Source organism: Scyliorhinus torazame, chromosome 23, assembly GCF_047496885.1.
Source record: "Scyliorhinus torazame isolate Kashiwa2021f chromosome 23, sScyTor2.1, whole genome shotgun sequence".
Lineage (NCBI taxonomy): Eukaryota > Metazoa > Chordata > Chondrichthyes > Carcharhiniformes > Scyliorhinidae > Scyliorhinus > Scyliorhinus torazame.
This window is the reverse complement of record NC_092729.1, coordinates 76640058-76656134: the sequence shown is the minus strand read 5'-3', so window position 1 is coordinate 76656134 and position 16077 is coordinate 76640058. Positions and strand designations below refer to the sequence as shown.

Genomic DNA, 16077 nt, shown 5'->3' with positions numbered 1-16077 from the left:
TACTACTCTCTGAGTAAAGAACCTACCTCTGACATCTGTCCTATATCTATCGCCCCTCAATTTAAAGCTATGTCCCCTCGTGCTCGCCTTCACCATCCTAGGAAAAGGGCTCTCACTGTCCACCCTATCTAATCCTCTGATCATCTTGCACGGCTCTATTAAGTCTCCTCTTAACCATCTTCTCTCGAACGAAAATAACCTCAAGTCCCTCAGCCTTTCCGCGTAAGATCTTCCCTCCATACCAGGCAACATCTTGGTGAATCTCCTCTGCACCCATTCCAATACTTCCACATCCTTCCTGTAACGCGGAGACCGGAACTGCACGCAATACTCCAAATGCGGCCGCACCAGAGTTGTGTGCAGCTGCAACATGACCTCATGGCTCCGAAACTCAATCTCTGTACCAATACGCCTTCTTAATCAGCCTATCAACCTGGGTGGCAACTTTCAGGGTTCTATGTACATGGACACCGAGATCTCTCCGCTCAACCACACTACCAAGAATCTTACCATTAGAACAGTACTCTGTATTCCTGTTATTCCTTCCAAAATGAATCACCTCACACTTTTCTGTATTAAATTCCATTTGCCACCTCTCAGCCCAGTTCTGCAGCTTACTATCTCCCTCTGTAACCGGCAACATCCTTCCGCACTGTCCACAACGCCACCGACTTTAGGGTCATCCGTAAATTTAGTGGCCCCAAACAGATCCTTGTGGTACACCACTAGTAACTGAACTCCAGGCTGAACATTTCCCATGAACCACCATCCTCTGTCTTCTTACAGCTAGCCAATCTCTGATCCAAACTGCTAAATCACCCTGAATCCCATGGCTCCGTACTTCCTGCAATACCCTATCGTGGGGAACCTTATCAAACGCCTTGCTGAAATCCATGTACACCACGTCAGCGTCTTTACCCTCGTCCACCTGTTTGGTCACCTTCTCAAACAACTCAATAAGGATTGTGTGGCACGACCTACCCTTTACAAAACCGTGTTGACTACCCCAAATCAAATTATTCCTTTTTAGATTATTATAAATCCTATCTCATAATCCTTTCCAAGACTTTCCCCACAGCAGATGTAAGGTTCACTGGTCTATAGTTACCGGGTTTGTCTCTACTCCCCTTCTTGGACAAGCGGACAATATTTGCCATCCTCCAGTCTTCTGGCACTATTCCTGTAGACAATGACGACATATGGATCGAAGCCAAAGGCTCTACAACCTCCTCCCTAGCGTCCCAGAAAATCCTAGGATAAATCCCATCCGTCCCAGGGGACTTATCTATTTTCGCACTTTCCAGAATTGCTAACACCTCCTCCGTATGAACCTGAATCGCGTCTATTCTAGCAGCCTGTATCACAATATTCTGCTCGACAACATTGCCCTTTTCCTGTGTGAATACTGCCGATAATTCATTTAGCGCCTGTCCAACCTCCTGAGACACCACGCACAACTTCCCACTACTTTCTTTGACTGGTCATACTGTTACCCTAGTCATTCTTTTATTCCTGGTACAACAATAGAAAGCTTTAGGGTTTTCCTTGATCCTATCTGCCAAATAACTCTCATGTAAACGTACACCCACATGACAAGAGGGACAGTGTTAACATTCCGAGTGCTTAAAGTTCTTCATCTGAGCTGGAGACGGATAGAAATGCAATGGCTTCAAAAGTGAGAGAGAGTTCCTCACGCTGGAGCAGATGAAAGCAAACTCATTCTGTGAAAGCTGGATGACCACTCTGTGGAACAGCTTCGTTCAATCCGCAAGCATAACCTGAATTTCCTGTAGTTTGCCGATCAATTCCCTATCGTACTCTCTTGTCCACATGTCAGTCGCTGGCCTTCTGCAATGTACTGGTGAAATAAAACAGACATGAGGAACGGGACAGCATCTTCCGATTAGGCACTTCATATTGAATTGAACACTTAACATAATTAATTCACTATTTTTATTCATTTCAATAACCAAGTCCCTTCGCAAATTGATTCCAGATTCCAGACAATTCTTTCGCCACCAACGGAAACATACTGAAAGATAGGAAATGTGGTAGGTTCAAGAATATGCAGTCGAAGAATCAAAGTAATGAACACTCATAGTGCGCTGGGTACGTTGCTGCAATCAAATGATTTGGTTGTGGCTATGGGTGCGTCCTCGTAACGGGTAGATTAAATTGGGGTACTGAAGGCGTTGCAGCTGATTCGAAATGAACTACATCGTCACTAAATTAGATTCTCCACTGTATAAAACGATACCCATGTGTTTTAGGAGGTCTTGAACATTTTGAAGTAATTATCCGCCATGGATTGAACAACAGGAATATCTATCAACCTTTCTGGGGAAAAAGACTTGGAATGAAGTCATGTCCAGATGGAGCTGCTACAAAAGACTCAGAACAAAAATATATGTTCATGGAAAGGATTATAATTTTTATTTTATTTTTCCATTTTTCAGGAAGAAATAAATGTGACATTTTTGAAGGGCATTAATTCTGATGTTATATTGTTCATCTTATTATGCCGGAAAAATGCTTCATTTTCTTAGTTGATCAGCGACTTTCAACCTTTACATCAGCACAAATTGATTATTCGACGTATTATTTGCCGATGGAGGGAATGGGAAACTGATCATTGGAATCTTCCTTTGGCATTCCCTCCATTATTCCAGCGGCAATGTTGGTTTCTGCCTGCACGTCTTCCCAATGCATTCTTCTCTTGTATGAATTCACAGAATCACAGAATACTACAGTGCAGATGAGGCCTTTCGGTTCATCGAGTCTGCGCTGACGCATGAATGGCCCTGACCTGCTCACCTAAACCCACTTACCAGCACTTGGCCCATAGCCTTGAACATTGTGGCGTGCCAAGTACTGATCCAGGTACTTTTAAAAGGATGTACGGCAACCCGCCGCTCCCACCCTCCCAGGCAGTTAACTCCAGATCGTCAGCACTCTCTGGGTAAAAAGCTTGATCCTCAAATTCCCCCATAACCTTCCACACCTCACTTTGAAGTTGTGTCCCCTCGTAAATGGCCCTTTACCTAAGGGGAAGAGCTGCTCCCTATGCACCCTGTCCTTGCACCACTTAAACTTGTACTCCTCAATCGGCTCGCCCCTCAGTCTTATCTGCTCTAGAGAAAATAAAACAAGGCTATCCGACTTCTCTTTATAACTTAAATTTTATATTCCAAGCAACATCCTGGTAAATCTCCTCTGCAGCCCCTCCAATACCATTACTTCGTTCCTATAATGTAGCGACCAGGTTTGCAAACAGTACTCCTGCTATGGCCTCACCAACGTTCTATACAGCACAGAAAGGTTCAGCATCACAGAGGTGAGGCAAGTCACTGTTTCTAAAATTCCAATTGGCGTTCCAATAAGGTCGAAAGCAACTGGAGCAAACAATCCTCACTTTTTATTTTTAATGACAGCATGTTGGAGAGAAATGTCCCTCTTCATTTTTAAATTTTGGAATTATCCCCTTTTGCCTGAGGAATGGCTTTGACTCATTTGCTTATGTGCGTACACATATTGTAAGGAACCTCTTCAATCCTTGCCTTACCCTTGTTTTCGTTTCAATGTTCTGCTGGCTACTTCAATACTGCAGTCTTTAATTTTAACTTGACACTCCCCTGATCTAAGCTGTCATTTGAACTCGCCAAAGATGCCTCTTAGAACAGTGTGCTCTGTGGCAGGATCAAGTGATAGATTTTCGATGGACATGGCTAGCAGCCAATTTATCCACTTCTCGAGTTTCTTTGGCAGAGCCGCAGAAGCTTATGGAAGAAGGGAGCAGTATCCATTTCAATTCAGATTGGCTACGAACTCAATGGCAGCCAGAAACAAGGAAAAACACTGTCTCTATCACTCTCTGTCAGGCAGCTTAAATGCTTTAAGTCAGCCGGTGAAAGTTCCTCTCCACACCAATGGGCTGGCAAGCTAAACCAGACCTCTGTCATTTCATGAATTGTGACAAATGACGTTTCTGCTTTTGCAGAACCTGGGAGCTGTTTGCAACACTCATTTATATTCTGATCAGGCAACTGTGAAGCCTGAGCTCTGAATTCTCTCTCCCTTGTTCGGAAATTCAGAATCATCAGGGGGAGGTGGGGGGGGGGGGGGGGGAATCCAGTTCAGCTCCATAACAGTATTAATTTGTTTATTTTTCAGATCTCCAATATTCTCGCCATCAAAGCAATGCTCTGATTTGTCTTTCTAAGACGCATCATGGTGCCCTGATACAGATTTGACATCCCGTTTTATAATTCATCCTATTCACTGAATCTGTACGTTTCGCAATTTACCGACTTTTTGACGCCTTCGGCAAATTTGAATGTACAGAACCTGAGATATTTGTGCGGGGCATTAACATGCACATTAAAGACGTTCCTCCATCCTGCATGAATTGTTGAATTGTCGCACTGCTCCGTGATGGGAAACTAGATATCTGCACAAATATTGCCAGAGCTGCCAAGTAAACGTTTCAAATTTGCCCGTGAAAGGCAAACAATCCCAACTTGTGATCTCGACATGTCTGAAACGTCCATGCCCTGGAACTTGTGATGCTTCAGTTAAACCGGCTTGACGGAAACAACAGCTCTCATCAGAATGCAGTTGTTTGTTAAGTGGCCTGGAATTGATGCCAAAATTAACCAACCACGTGTCCCAGTGGAAATATATGTATTGTATAAGAAGGAGGTAGTCTTTAACAAAACAGCATATCGAGTAAAACAGGCAGAAACCGCTCACATAACAAAATAGAATGGAAAAAGAAATAATTCTGCAGATCGGAGATGTCTTCTATCATACTCTTGCAGTGTTGGGTATACCAGGTAGGATGCTAAACATGTTTAAATCATTGTTAACTGCGTTGAATCTATCCTCTTTTCCGACCATTGGCATACAACTATCTCCTTCCTTATAATAATTAAGCAGAAATGTTTATATCCTTTGCGACTGTTTGGCTGTCCATCTTTAACTTTCCAAACATCTGCTGCCGTGTACTGATTTCACCAACTGCCTTTGCGCTCTCCAGTCAGTGGAGTCTTCGCGTTCTCCCCGTATCTGCGTGAATTTCCTCTGCGTACTCTGATTTCCTCCCACAGACCGAATATTTGCGGGTTAGGTGGATTGGCCATGCTAAATTGCCCTTGGCTTCCAAAATAAAAAAGGTTAGGTGGGGTTACTGGGTTACCGGAATAGGGTGGAGGTATGGGCTTAAATAGGGTGCTCTAGGGGCCGGTGCAGACTCGAAGGGCCAAATGGCCTCCTTCTGCACTGCAAATTCTATGAATGGTTAAGCTTCGACCTTTAATACTAAATTGCTATTCTTTTCAATGTTACCATCTACTGAGTTGTGACTCGAACTGGAGTCGCAGAGCGTTACCCGGGATCTAATCATCGCGAGTTCAGTGCCGGTGACGCTGTCCACTACTTCCCCAAATCCAGGCATACAGAAGTGAAACATTAATTCCCTTCCTCTCCAAAGATGCTGCTTGATTTGAGTAGGGTGTTTTTCACCAGCATTTTAGGTTTTATTTCAGATGAATAACATTGCATGTATTTTGAATGTATTTTCCTTTAACATTCTCCACATAGTGTACCACTTCCATCAAGCTCGTTATCTTCTGTTTGAATATCACTCTCTGTCGTATATTGCCAGTCTTGCCATTGTTCATTTATTTGGATCATAATTTTTTATTCTGTTGAATGCGAACTCCAGTTACAAGTAGTTGTTCCTGTAGCAAGAACGTGCCTTTAGATCTCGTAAAATGTTTTTATCTTGCTGAGGGTTGTTGGAACAAACGAGTGTCTGATGGCATTTTGGTCGACCCGATCAATACAGCCCCCACAGCTAATCCTAACATCACAGGTTGTTCTTTTAGTGAGTTGATCCAAATTAGTCCTCCAGATTGAGTGTAATTTGGCCAGGCAATTTAAAACAAGTTGAATCTAGAATTCATACAGCCAATATCCTTTCAGTTCCTGGACAGTCTCGCCGTTTTGGGGAAGTGGGAGAAGTAAGTGAATATTCTGAGTACAGTGAAAATTGACATTCCATGAATACCTTGATTCAGACAGATTCACGTCCTGCTACTTTACGATCCATAGATTCGATCCTGAGGGGAAGAATTGATTACGCCTATCTGTGTTGAATGTAAACGCAGATTGTTTGAAAAGCTCTCATTGTTTTAACAGACAATGCTTATTTTGCTGGCAGAAGCAACTTTGCATTACAGTCTTAAAATCGATATACTTTGAAGACAAACAACACGTCTATGAACTCTGCTATTGTTCGATCAGAATTTAGGTTTATACCGATTACATTTTTTAAAATAGTATTAAATGCGCCGAGGTACAGTAAATTGCAGGATTCTAGGAAGTAAACAGTTTTGTTAATGTCAAATCAGTTTGAGTCAGTGTTCTTGTCAGTAGGTCAACAATGGCTGTAGTGACGTTAACTAGAGATGGTTTGTGCAAACATAGTATGTCCTTGTGGGTTTCTGTTTAAGCAGATTGTTTAAATTGGCTCGGTTCTGGGATTTTCTAGCTGTAATAAACTGTTCTTGTATACACAAGGTGTAGTAGGTAATGGTTAGTCTGCATTGTAGTAGTTAATGTCCAATAGGACGTTGGGTTTCGTACAGTAATTAAACACGAGCGAGTGTTGCTTACAGTCACCAATTTCCGCTGCAGTGTGTTGCTTATATAGACTCTAATTATCGTGGGTATGTACAAGTTACACTCTATTTTAGTGTTAATGTAGACGCTGTAATTTTGCACAGTTCGAATATTCTCTCTTGTTGCATTTTAATGTTTAAATTCCAAACGTCCAAACATTGCAGGTTACGTGGAATGGTCATGCTAAATTGTCCCTTTGTGTACAAAAGGATAGAAGCTCGGGTAACTGGGTTACGGGGACAGGATCAGAGAATGGGCCTAAGTAGCGTTCTCTTTCCAAGTGTTGGTGCAGACTTCATGGGTCTAATGGACACATCCTGCGCTGTGGCATTCTTTGATTCTATGATCTGAAATAAGAACAAAACTACACGTTGCAGGTATACAACCGACCTGGAAGCTTCGACGGAGACTCTGCAAACTGAACGCTTCAGGCCATTCTTCAGGAATGGTGGTGAGTGATGAGGATTGTGTAACTGAAAGTGTTGAGGGTAGAAACACCATATCTGTGATTAGGTAATGGTGGAAGAGGTCAAATTACAAAAGTTGCCATGCTGCAAAATGTATTTGCAGCGGTAAATGTTGCAGTAATTAAACACACATTTTACCCAGCACGAAAAATGAACAGGTTTGTCCAAAATAAAAGACAAAGGAACAATCAAGTTGGGCGATGTTTGGGAGAACAACAGTATTATGGAGAAAATCTGGTTTGACTTGTTGAACTGAATGATGAGTTCATAAGGCTGCCAAGTTTCTAACCGACTGATAACGTCATCACCCATCATTTTGCGTTATCTTCGTGAGAACAAAGCTGTAGCCCCTGGATATGGCTGTTACTCTAAGAGCAAGGTACAAAATTGAGCTATTGATACCCGGAATCTCCAAGTTATGCTTGAAAACTGTCAGTGTCCCGCAAAGCAATTACCAACGCTGCGCTTGGGCCACCTAAATTTGGGAAGTGCAGGTTCTAAGCAGCGAATACAATGTATGTATTTCAACTAAACCCATGGCGGCCAACGTTGAACCTCGTGTATTGCTCGAGACTTTTGTCATGTGCCAAGGGCTTTGCCCCCTTCTTATTTCAGTAAAAAAAATGTGATTCTGACGTTTTCTCCTTCTGTCATGAAATGCAATTGAAACTGATCGCTCATTAATTTACAGCGACTATGTCTTGTGTTCCAAGGCGTACATTCCACTGACCTTCGGATATGCTCCCCAGGAATGCACATTAACATTTTGTCATAGAATCATAGAATCTACGGCACGGAGTCAGGTCCTTCAGTCCAAACTGATCTAAGGGAGGCAGTGGCGTAGTTGTATTGCTTCGACTAGAAATCCAGATACCCAGAATTATAGTCTGAAGTCCGGGATACACATCCCACCATGGCAGATGGACACATTTGAATAAAAAATAAATTCTGACCTGATGATGACCATGAAACCATTGGCGATTGGAATACTCCTCTGGTCAATGTATCTCCTTCAGGGAAGGGTACCTGCCGTCCTTACCCGGTCTGGCCTACATGCCACTCCAGGCGCACACAGTGATGTGGTTGACTCTTAACAGCCCCCCTCTGAAATGTCCTAGAAATCCACTCAGTTCACGAGCAATTACGGATGGACAACAAATGCTGGCCCAGCCAGCGACGCCCGCATCCCAAGAACGAATGAACAAAGACAACCAAAAAGCCCATCTAAGCTAACCCTGATTGCCAGTATTTGACACACATCCTTCTAAACCTTTCCTATCCAAGTATCTGTCCAACTGTCTTTTTAATGGTGCCAATGTCCCTGCTTCAACCACTTGATACAATAGCTCATTCCACATACGTAACACCCGCTGTGAAAAAACTTTGCGCCACAGGTTCCCATTAATTCTTTCTCCTCTTAACTTATACCTATGGATTCTGGTCCTCGATTCCCCAACACTGGTCAAACTCCTGAGTGCATTCACCACATCCTCTCATGATCTTATACACCTCTATAAGATCACCTCTCGGTCTCCTACGCTCTAAAGAAAAAAGTGGTAGCCTACCCAACCTCTCCCTATAACTCAGTCTCTTAAGTCCTGGCAACGTCCTTGTAAACTTTTTCTGCACTGTATCCAGTTTAATAACATCTTTCCTATAGCAACGTGACCAAAACTGTACACAATAGTCCAGGTGTGGCCTCACCAACGTCCTGTACAACTGCAACCTAAGTTCCCAACTTCTATACTCAATGCCCTGACTAATGAAGGCCAGAATTCCAAAAGCTTTCTTCACTGGCCTAGCTATCGGTGACTCCACCTTTAGGAAACCATGCACCTGAACCCCAAGGTCCCTCTGTTCCAGGATACTCGCTAAGGTCCTACCATTCACCGTGAAAGACATACCTTTGATTTGACTTTCTAAAATGCAACATCTCACACGTACCTGTATTGACCTCCATTTGCCATTTATCGACCTATTTTCACAACATCAGGATCCTGCTGCAATTTCTGATTGCCTGCCTCATTGTTTAAAATACCACCCGTTTAAGTGACATCAGAAATGCCTCCGTCTTGCGACTTTCTTCAATGTACCCAAGAAATGGAATATTGTCATGCATGCTGTTCTGACCAATTTGTCGCATATCATGTTCTATTTGCCATTTATTTCAAACTCACTATCTATGTTTCTTTTGTGGAACTATTGTACCGCCCTCACACTGTGAATTCGAAAAAAATATTTTGGGCATTAATAAATTTGGATAGCATAACGTCTGACACTAGCCATAATTCTTGAATCACGACAATCGACAGTTACCCCGATGTACCACGTCTGGTTGAAAAACGAGATGCAATAACCTTTATACACTTGGATTAAAAGTTGCAACACGTAAGGTTGGTGTGCAAGAGAGAGAACATTGACTCAAAGACATATCACAAAAAATACGTAATGCGGTCTAATTTTAACGGGATTGCAGGCCGGGATTGATGGAGTACCTCAAGGATAGCTGGGGATCATCGCTTGTAATAAACTGAACTGATAATCTGGTGAGTTGCAAGAAATGCCCTGTCTACCTTTGCAGTTTTCCATTAGATTTATTGTAATTCCGGATCTCTTTATGCTCTTATTTGTTCATGTTCTCAAGCACTCTTAGCGCCTCTCCCTCTCCGGGCCTTGTGCCAGCCAATGCTTTCCTTGCCAATTTACAAGCTCCCACCTCCCACAAAATTCATGTGTTTCACAGTTCAGTTGTTCATGTCCGATCGCGCACATTGGCAACCCGTCTGACCAATATGCACCCCCGGTAGAGTCACACATTAAAATTCATGTTGTTGCTGAAAACTATTTTATGTCCTGGCCCCTCTGACCACTTTAATTCTACACAACACTACCACGATCAGTGATTTCTGCATTCATCCATTGAGAACCCTGATTTACTGACTCCACTCAGTCTCCAGTTTCTTCAGCTAACAAGACCTCCCACTCGGTACATCACCCCATGGACATGTCCGCCCAGAACTCCTTTTGCAGTTCCGATGCCCTGAAAGTGTCTAGTTCAGCAACTGCATGTGTAACTGTCACAATATGTGCTGATTTGTTCCTTATACAGATCACTTTCGTTTAGAGTTGTCTTTTTTGGCTGCTGATTCTTAGTGTCATTGTTTCTAACGGTATACCTTTCCTCTGTGCATCACTGCAACTAGTTGCAATTCTTGTGAAACTTTGAAAGTGATGACATATCGTGAAGGAGAACTTGACTCATATTCGATGGCAAGAGATTTGGAAAGGAGAGCAAAAGCAATCGGCAATGCATTTTAAAGGGCATTTCGAAGGAGAAGAGAACCGTGCTGTTTAAGAAGGGAATTCAAGAACTTATAGATGAATCAGCTGAAAGTTGGAGACTGAATAAAAGTAATAGAAGAGAAAGGTTGTTGTGTGGAGTTATTTGTCGCCTATAGAATACAGAGCATAAGGAGGCCATTCGGCCCAAAAGTATGCGCCGGCCCTCTAAAAAAACCTCCGACCTCGGCCCATTCCTGGGCATTATCTCCGTAACCCTGTAATCTCGCTCCCACAACACTGGACATCAATTTACCAAGGCCATTCCACCTAAACTATACATGCTTGGACTGCCGGGCTGGGGGTTTTGCAAACATATAAACAGGGTAGAGAGAAATAACGCTGAGGAGGTTGACGTTATGTTCTGAATTCACAAGTAGGTCCTTTGGCTGTTATGTGTAATCCCTCTTATCCTTTCTTCATTACAGCCAACCTAGTCACTCTGATGATCCTCCGACTCAAGGACTGTGGTCTGTGCAAGAGAACAACTATCTACCTGGTAGCCATGGTCTCAGCGGACCTGCTTGTCCTCATATTTCTTGTTCTCATCAACCATATACTGGCGCCTCGTGTACCACAGGCGTTTTACCTTAATAGCTTAGTATATGGTTTGAACTCTATCATGAGTGTCGCTGTCACCAACTGCTCAGTCTGGCTGACTGTGTCCTTCACCTTTGACCGCTTCGTGGCCATCTGCTGCCAGAGTTTTAAAATAAGGTACTGTGCCCCCAAATCTGCAGCGCTGATCGTTGGAGCGATTTATCTTGGGACATATTTGAGGAGCATCCCCAATTTCTTCACAAATGTTCATTACTATGACCACGAAGAACTGGAAACGAAAACCAGAAATGCTGACAACACAGATTCGATTCACGCCTGGAGGGTATTTTACTGGGTGAAGCTAATTTTAAATCCATTAGTTCCCTACTTCGCTGTGATACTGCTCAATCTTTTGACGGTCAGACACGTCCTGGCGGCCAGTGAGGTGCGGCGGGCGTTCCGGGGAGATGGTCAGAGTTCCGGGGACCCCGAGATGCAGAATCGGAGGAAAGCCCTGGTTTTGCTCACTGCAGCCTCCGCCAGTTTCATCTTGCTGTGGATGCCAACGATCGGACTCTTTCTTTTCTCACGGATCACTGCAACCTACAGTTTCCACGACTTCAAAGAGCCCGTGGCTGTTATTCATGAACTCGCCGACATGCTCAGTACATTGAACTGCTGTACGAGCACGTGTATGTACGCTCTCACCCAATCAAAATTCAGGGCAGAGCTGAGAAGGGCGGTGCGATACGGGAAAGATTTAATGACAAAAACTACTACAACACGTCAGTGAATTCAACCAATGACGCGAATAAAATACCGCACTAAAATTTCAGAATTGATCAGATCAATTGTAATCACACCACTTGTTTGGAAGCCATTTTCATTGTGCAATTGTATTCACTACAAATTTTAAGCAGAAAAGATAATCGTTCACAATGCTTCGTTAAACGTTTGTGTTCTCAATGCCATTTCACAGTGAAATTGATACAGGTTCTTAGAGATATGCTTTGAAAGCGGAAAGACTTGTGTTGTCGGCGGGCTTCGCCTAGGTTTAGGCCTGATTCAACTGGAAATTTTAAAAGAAAGGATTGGGCATTGAATATGAAACTGGAGTGAAAGCTCACTCAGCCTTGGAACTCGGACTTGACCAAAAGTGAAACACAACACCCAGACAAATTTCCGGAACATGCTTGGTCCTGCCCCGTCCCTCACCCATCAGGATATAATAGAACATAAAACATAGAACTGTACAGCACAGTATAGGCCGGTAGGCCCACGATGTTGTGCCGAACTAGTCTGAAACTAAAATCAAATCAACCTACTCCCAATCATTCTAGTGCACTCCATATGCATATCCAATGATCGCTTGAAATTTCCTAAAGTGTGCGACTCCACTACCATAGCTGGGAGAGTGGTCCACGCCCCAGCCACTCTCTGAGTAAAGAACCTACTTCTGAAATCCCTCCTATATCTTCCAAAATGAACCTTATAGTTATGCCAACCGTATAAGCAACATCCACCCGAGGAAAAAGTCGCTTAACGTCCACTCTATCTATCCCTCTCATCATTTTATACACCTCAATTAAGTCACCACACATCCTCCTTCGCTCCAATGAGAAAAGCCCTCGCTCCCTCAACCTTTCCTCATAAGACCTACCCTCCAATCCAGGCAGCATCCTGGTAAATCTCGTTTGCACCCTTTGCAATGCTTCCACATGCTTCCTATAATGAAGTGACCAGAACTGCACTCAATACTCCAAATGTGGTCGAACCAACGTTTTGTACAGTTGCAGCATAACCTCACGGCTCTTAAACTCAGTCCCCCTGTTGATAAATGCTAACACGCTATAGGCTTTCTTCACGGCTCTATCCACTTGGATGGCAACTTTCAGAGATCTATGGATATGAACTGCGTGATCTCTCTGCTCCTCCACATTCTCCAGAACCCTGCCGTTAGCCTTGTAATCCGCATTCAAATTTGTCCTACCAAAATTAATCACCTCACACTTATCAGGGTTCAACTCCATCTGCCACTTTTCAGCCCAGCTCTGCATCCTATCAATGTCTCTTTGCAGCCTACACCAGCCCTCCCCATTACCCATTTACTCCTCAGATCTTGGTGCCATCAGCAAATTTACTAATCCAACCTTCAACTCCATCATCCAAGTCATTGATAAAAATCACAAACAGCAGAGGACCCAGCACTGATCCCTGTGGTATACCGCTGGTGACTGGGCTGCAGGATGAAAATGTACCATCTGCCACCACCCTCTGTCTTCTATGTGATAGCCAGTTACTGATCCAATCGGCCTAATTTCCCTCTGTGCCATGCCTCCTTACTTTCTGCGTGAGCCGACCATGGGGCAACTTATCAAACGCCTTACTAAAATCCATGCATACGACATCAACTGCTCTACCTTCATCTGTGGACTTAGTTACCTTCTCAAAGAATACAATGAAACTTGTGAGGCAAGACTTACTCCTCAGAAATCCGTGCTGACTATCCTGGATTAAGCTGTATCTTTCCAAATGATCATAAATCCTCTGCCTCAGGACCCATTCCAATAATGTACCTATGACCGAAGTGAGACTAACCGGCCTATTATTCCCAGGGTTATACCTATTCCCTTTCTTGAACAAGGGGACAACATTCGCCTCTTTCCAGTCTTCTGGCACTATTCCTGCAGATAGTGAGGTCATAAAGGTCAAAGCCAAAGGCTCTGCAATCTCATCCCTCGCCTCCCAAAGAATTCTAGGACTTATCCCATCAGGCCCAGGGAACCTATCTATCATCAGGCTTCTCAAAACTTCTAACACACCTTCCTTCCGAATATCTACCTCCTCCAGCCAACCAGCCTGTATCGCACTATCTCCCTCGACAACATGGCCCCTCTCCGTTGTGAACATTGAAGAAATGTATTCCTTTAGGGCCTCTCCTATATCTTCAGACTCCATGCCCACGTTCCCACTACTGTCCTTGACCGGCCCCAACTTCACCTTGGTCATTCATTTATTCCTCACATAAGTGTAAAAGCCTTGTGGTTTTTCTTGATCCTTCCCGCCAAGGATATGTCATGCCCCCTCCTAGCTCTCCTAAGCCCTTTCTTGAGCTCTTTCCTAGCTACCTTTAATCGCTCCAGTGCCCTAACTGCACCTTGTTTTCTCATCCTTACATAAGCCCCCTTCTTCCTCTTGAAAAGCCATTCAACCTCTTTTGAGAACCATGGTTCCCTCACTCGACCATTTCCTCCCTGCCTGCCAGGGACATAATATCAAGGACACGCAGTATTTGTTCCTTGAACAAGCTCCACATCTCACTTGTGCCTATCCCTGACAGTTACTGTTTCCATCTTATGCTCCCCAATTCTTGCCGAATCGCATCATTGTTTCAATTGTTGTGACCAGCTTTATTGGGTACCTAGATGTAGCCACTCTTTCCGGCGCCCAGAGTTGCCACCGTAACATTATACAGCGACAAGATACGTGCCAACTACCTCAGGAGAGGGACATTTGTGGCGGGCCCCGACGTTCTGCCAAGTAGCATCACCGAATGCATTGGATGTTGGTACACCTCCCGAGGCCACATTGATAGAAGGGCACAGAAGCTTCCAGAAAGGACCGAAGGGAGCTGGATTAACGTAGACGTCCAAGACCTCTCAGGAGTGAACAATCGGCGTGATAAGTGGCCGTGGCCATCTAGAAGACTGACCAGAGAGGGAAACAAGGAAGCAGCCAGCGACATCACCTTCGTGATGGCGGCCCAGAGAGACTCGAGGTTCGGAAAGTCGCTTTGTTCAAGCCATCCTAATGGGTAGTATTACCGAAATTTGGTTGCCTCTTGTCTTTCATTGAATAAAATTGGTTGAAATATATATTTCCATTGTTCTTTGTTCTCGCTATAACAGACATCTTGGAAAATGCCTTGAGTGAACAGAGCGGCTGAATACTTGTATTGCTCCGATACCAGCACCTTCCGGGACTTGCATAATTACAGCTGCGATAATGATCAGCGACCGCCAGCTCCATGGAAATCAAAGTTCAGAAAGCGGCCATTCGGCCCATGGAGTCTGCATCGGCCCTTGAAAAGAGCAACCCACCCAATCTCGGTCAATAATATCAATAGATGTAGAAATATATAATGAACAATAATGTAATATATGTCAGATAGATATAAAATACGTATAAACTTCAGAACCAGGCACTGGGACACACACACTATCGCGGTAACCCAGTAACCCCACTTAATATTTTTGGACACTAAGGGCAATTTATCATGGCCAATGCACCAAACGTGCATATCTCTGGACACTGGGAGGAAACCGGAGCACCCTGTGGAAACCCACGCAGACACGGGGAGGATGTCCACACTCCGCACAGACAGTGACCCAAGCCGGGAATCGAACCTGGGTCACTGGAGCGATGAAGCAACTATGCTATCCACTGTGCTTGCGTGCTGCTACTAAATTGTTTGCGTGTAATATAATGGTGGGAACAGGGCAGTCAGAAAAAAGAGCACAAAACATAAGACTCAGAAAATAGTGCCAGGATCGGACAGAGTCAGCATAGATTCATCAAGTGGAAACCAGGCTTGACAATTCTTGCTTTTTTATAAATTTAGAGTACCCAATTATTTTTTTCCAATTAAGGCGCAATTTAGCGTGGCCAATCCACCTACCCCGCACACCTTTGGGTTGTGGGGGTGAAACCCACGCAGACAATGGGACAATGTGCTACCATGTGAGCTACATGTGGTACCAGTGCTACCACTGCGTCACCGTGCTGCCCTGATGCTTGATAATTCTAATGGAATTCTTCGAGGTTGCAATGAGTAAAGTTGACGAGGGGGAGCCAGTGGATGTGATATATGTCTACTTTCAGAAGTTGTTTGACAAAGTTATGCATCGTAGATTAGTGTGCATAATTAAAGCACGTAATTTATTAAGATGGACAGGAAACTGGTTCGCAGACAGGAAACACAGACAAGGAGAAAACAGGTAGTGAGTAGAGGGTTTCCAAAGGGATCGGTTCCAGGACCACAGATATGCAC

General features: G+C 43.9%; 1 protein-coding gene across 1 annotated transcript; it reads left to right on the top strand.

Moving 5' to 3' along the window:
- Nucleotides 1–4762: 4762 nt before the first annotated feature.
- On the top strand, nt 4763–11820 carry LOC140399670 (probable G-protein coupled receptor 139). The gene is made up of 2 exons (XM_072489214.1): nt 4763–4832; nt 10916–11820. Exons 1-2 carry the CDS (start codon nt 4763–4765, stop codon nt 11818–11820), a joined length of 975 nt encoding a protein of 324 aa, XP_072345315.1.
- Nucleotides 11821–16077: the final 4257 nt, after the last annotated feature.

Coding starts and splice junctions, on each gene's coding strand:
- LOC140399670 (XM_072489214.1), top strand. CDS start 4,763: ATGGAAAAAGAAATAATTCTGCAGATCGGAGATGTCTTCTATCATACT. Junction 4,833..10,915: donor TGCAGTGTTGGGTATACCAG/GTAGGATGCTAA, acceptor TCTTCATTACAG/CCAACCTAGTCACTCTGATG.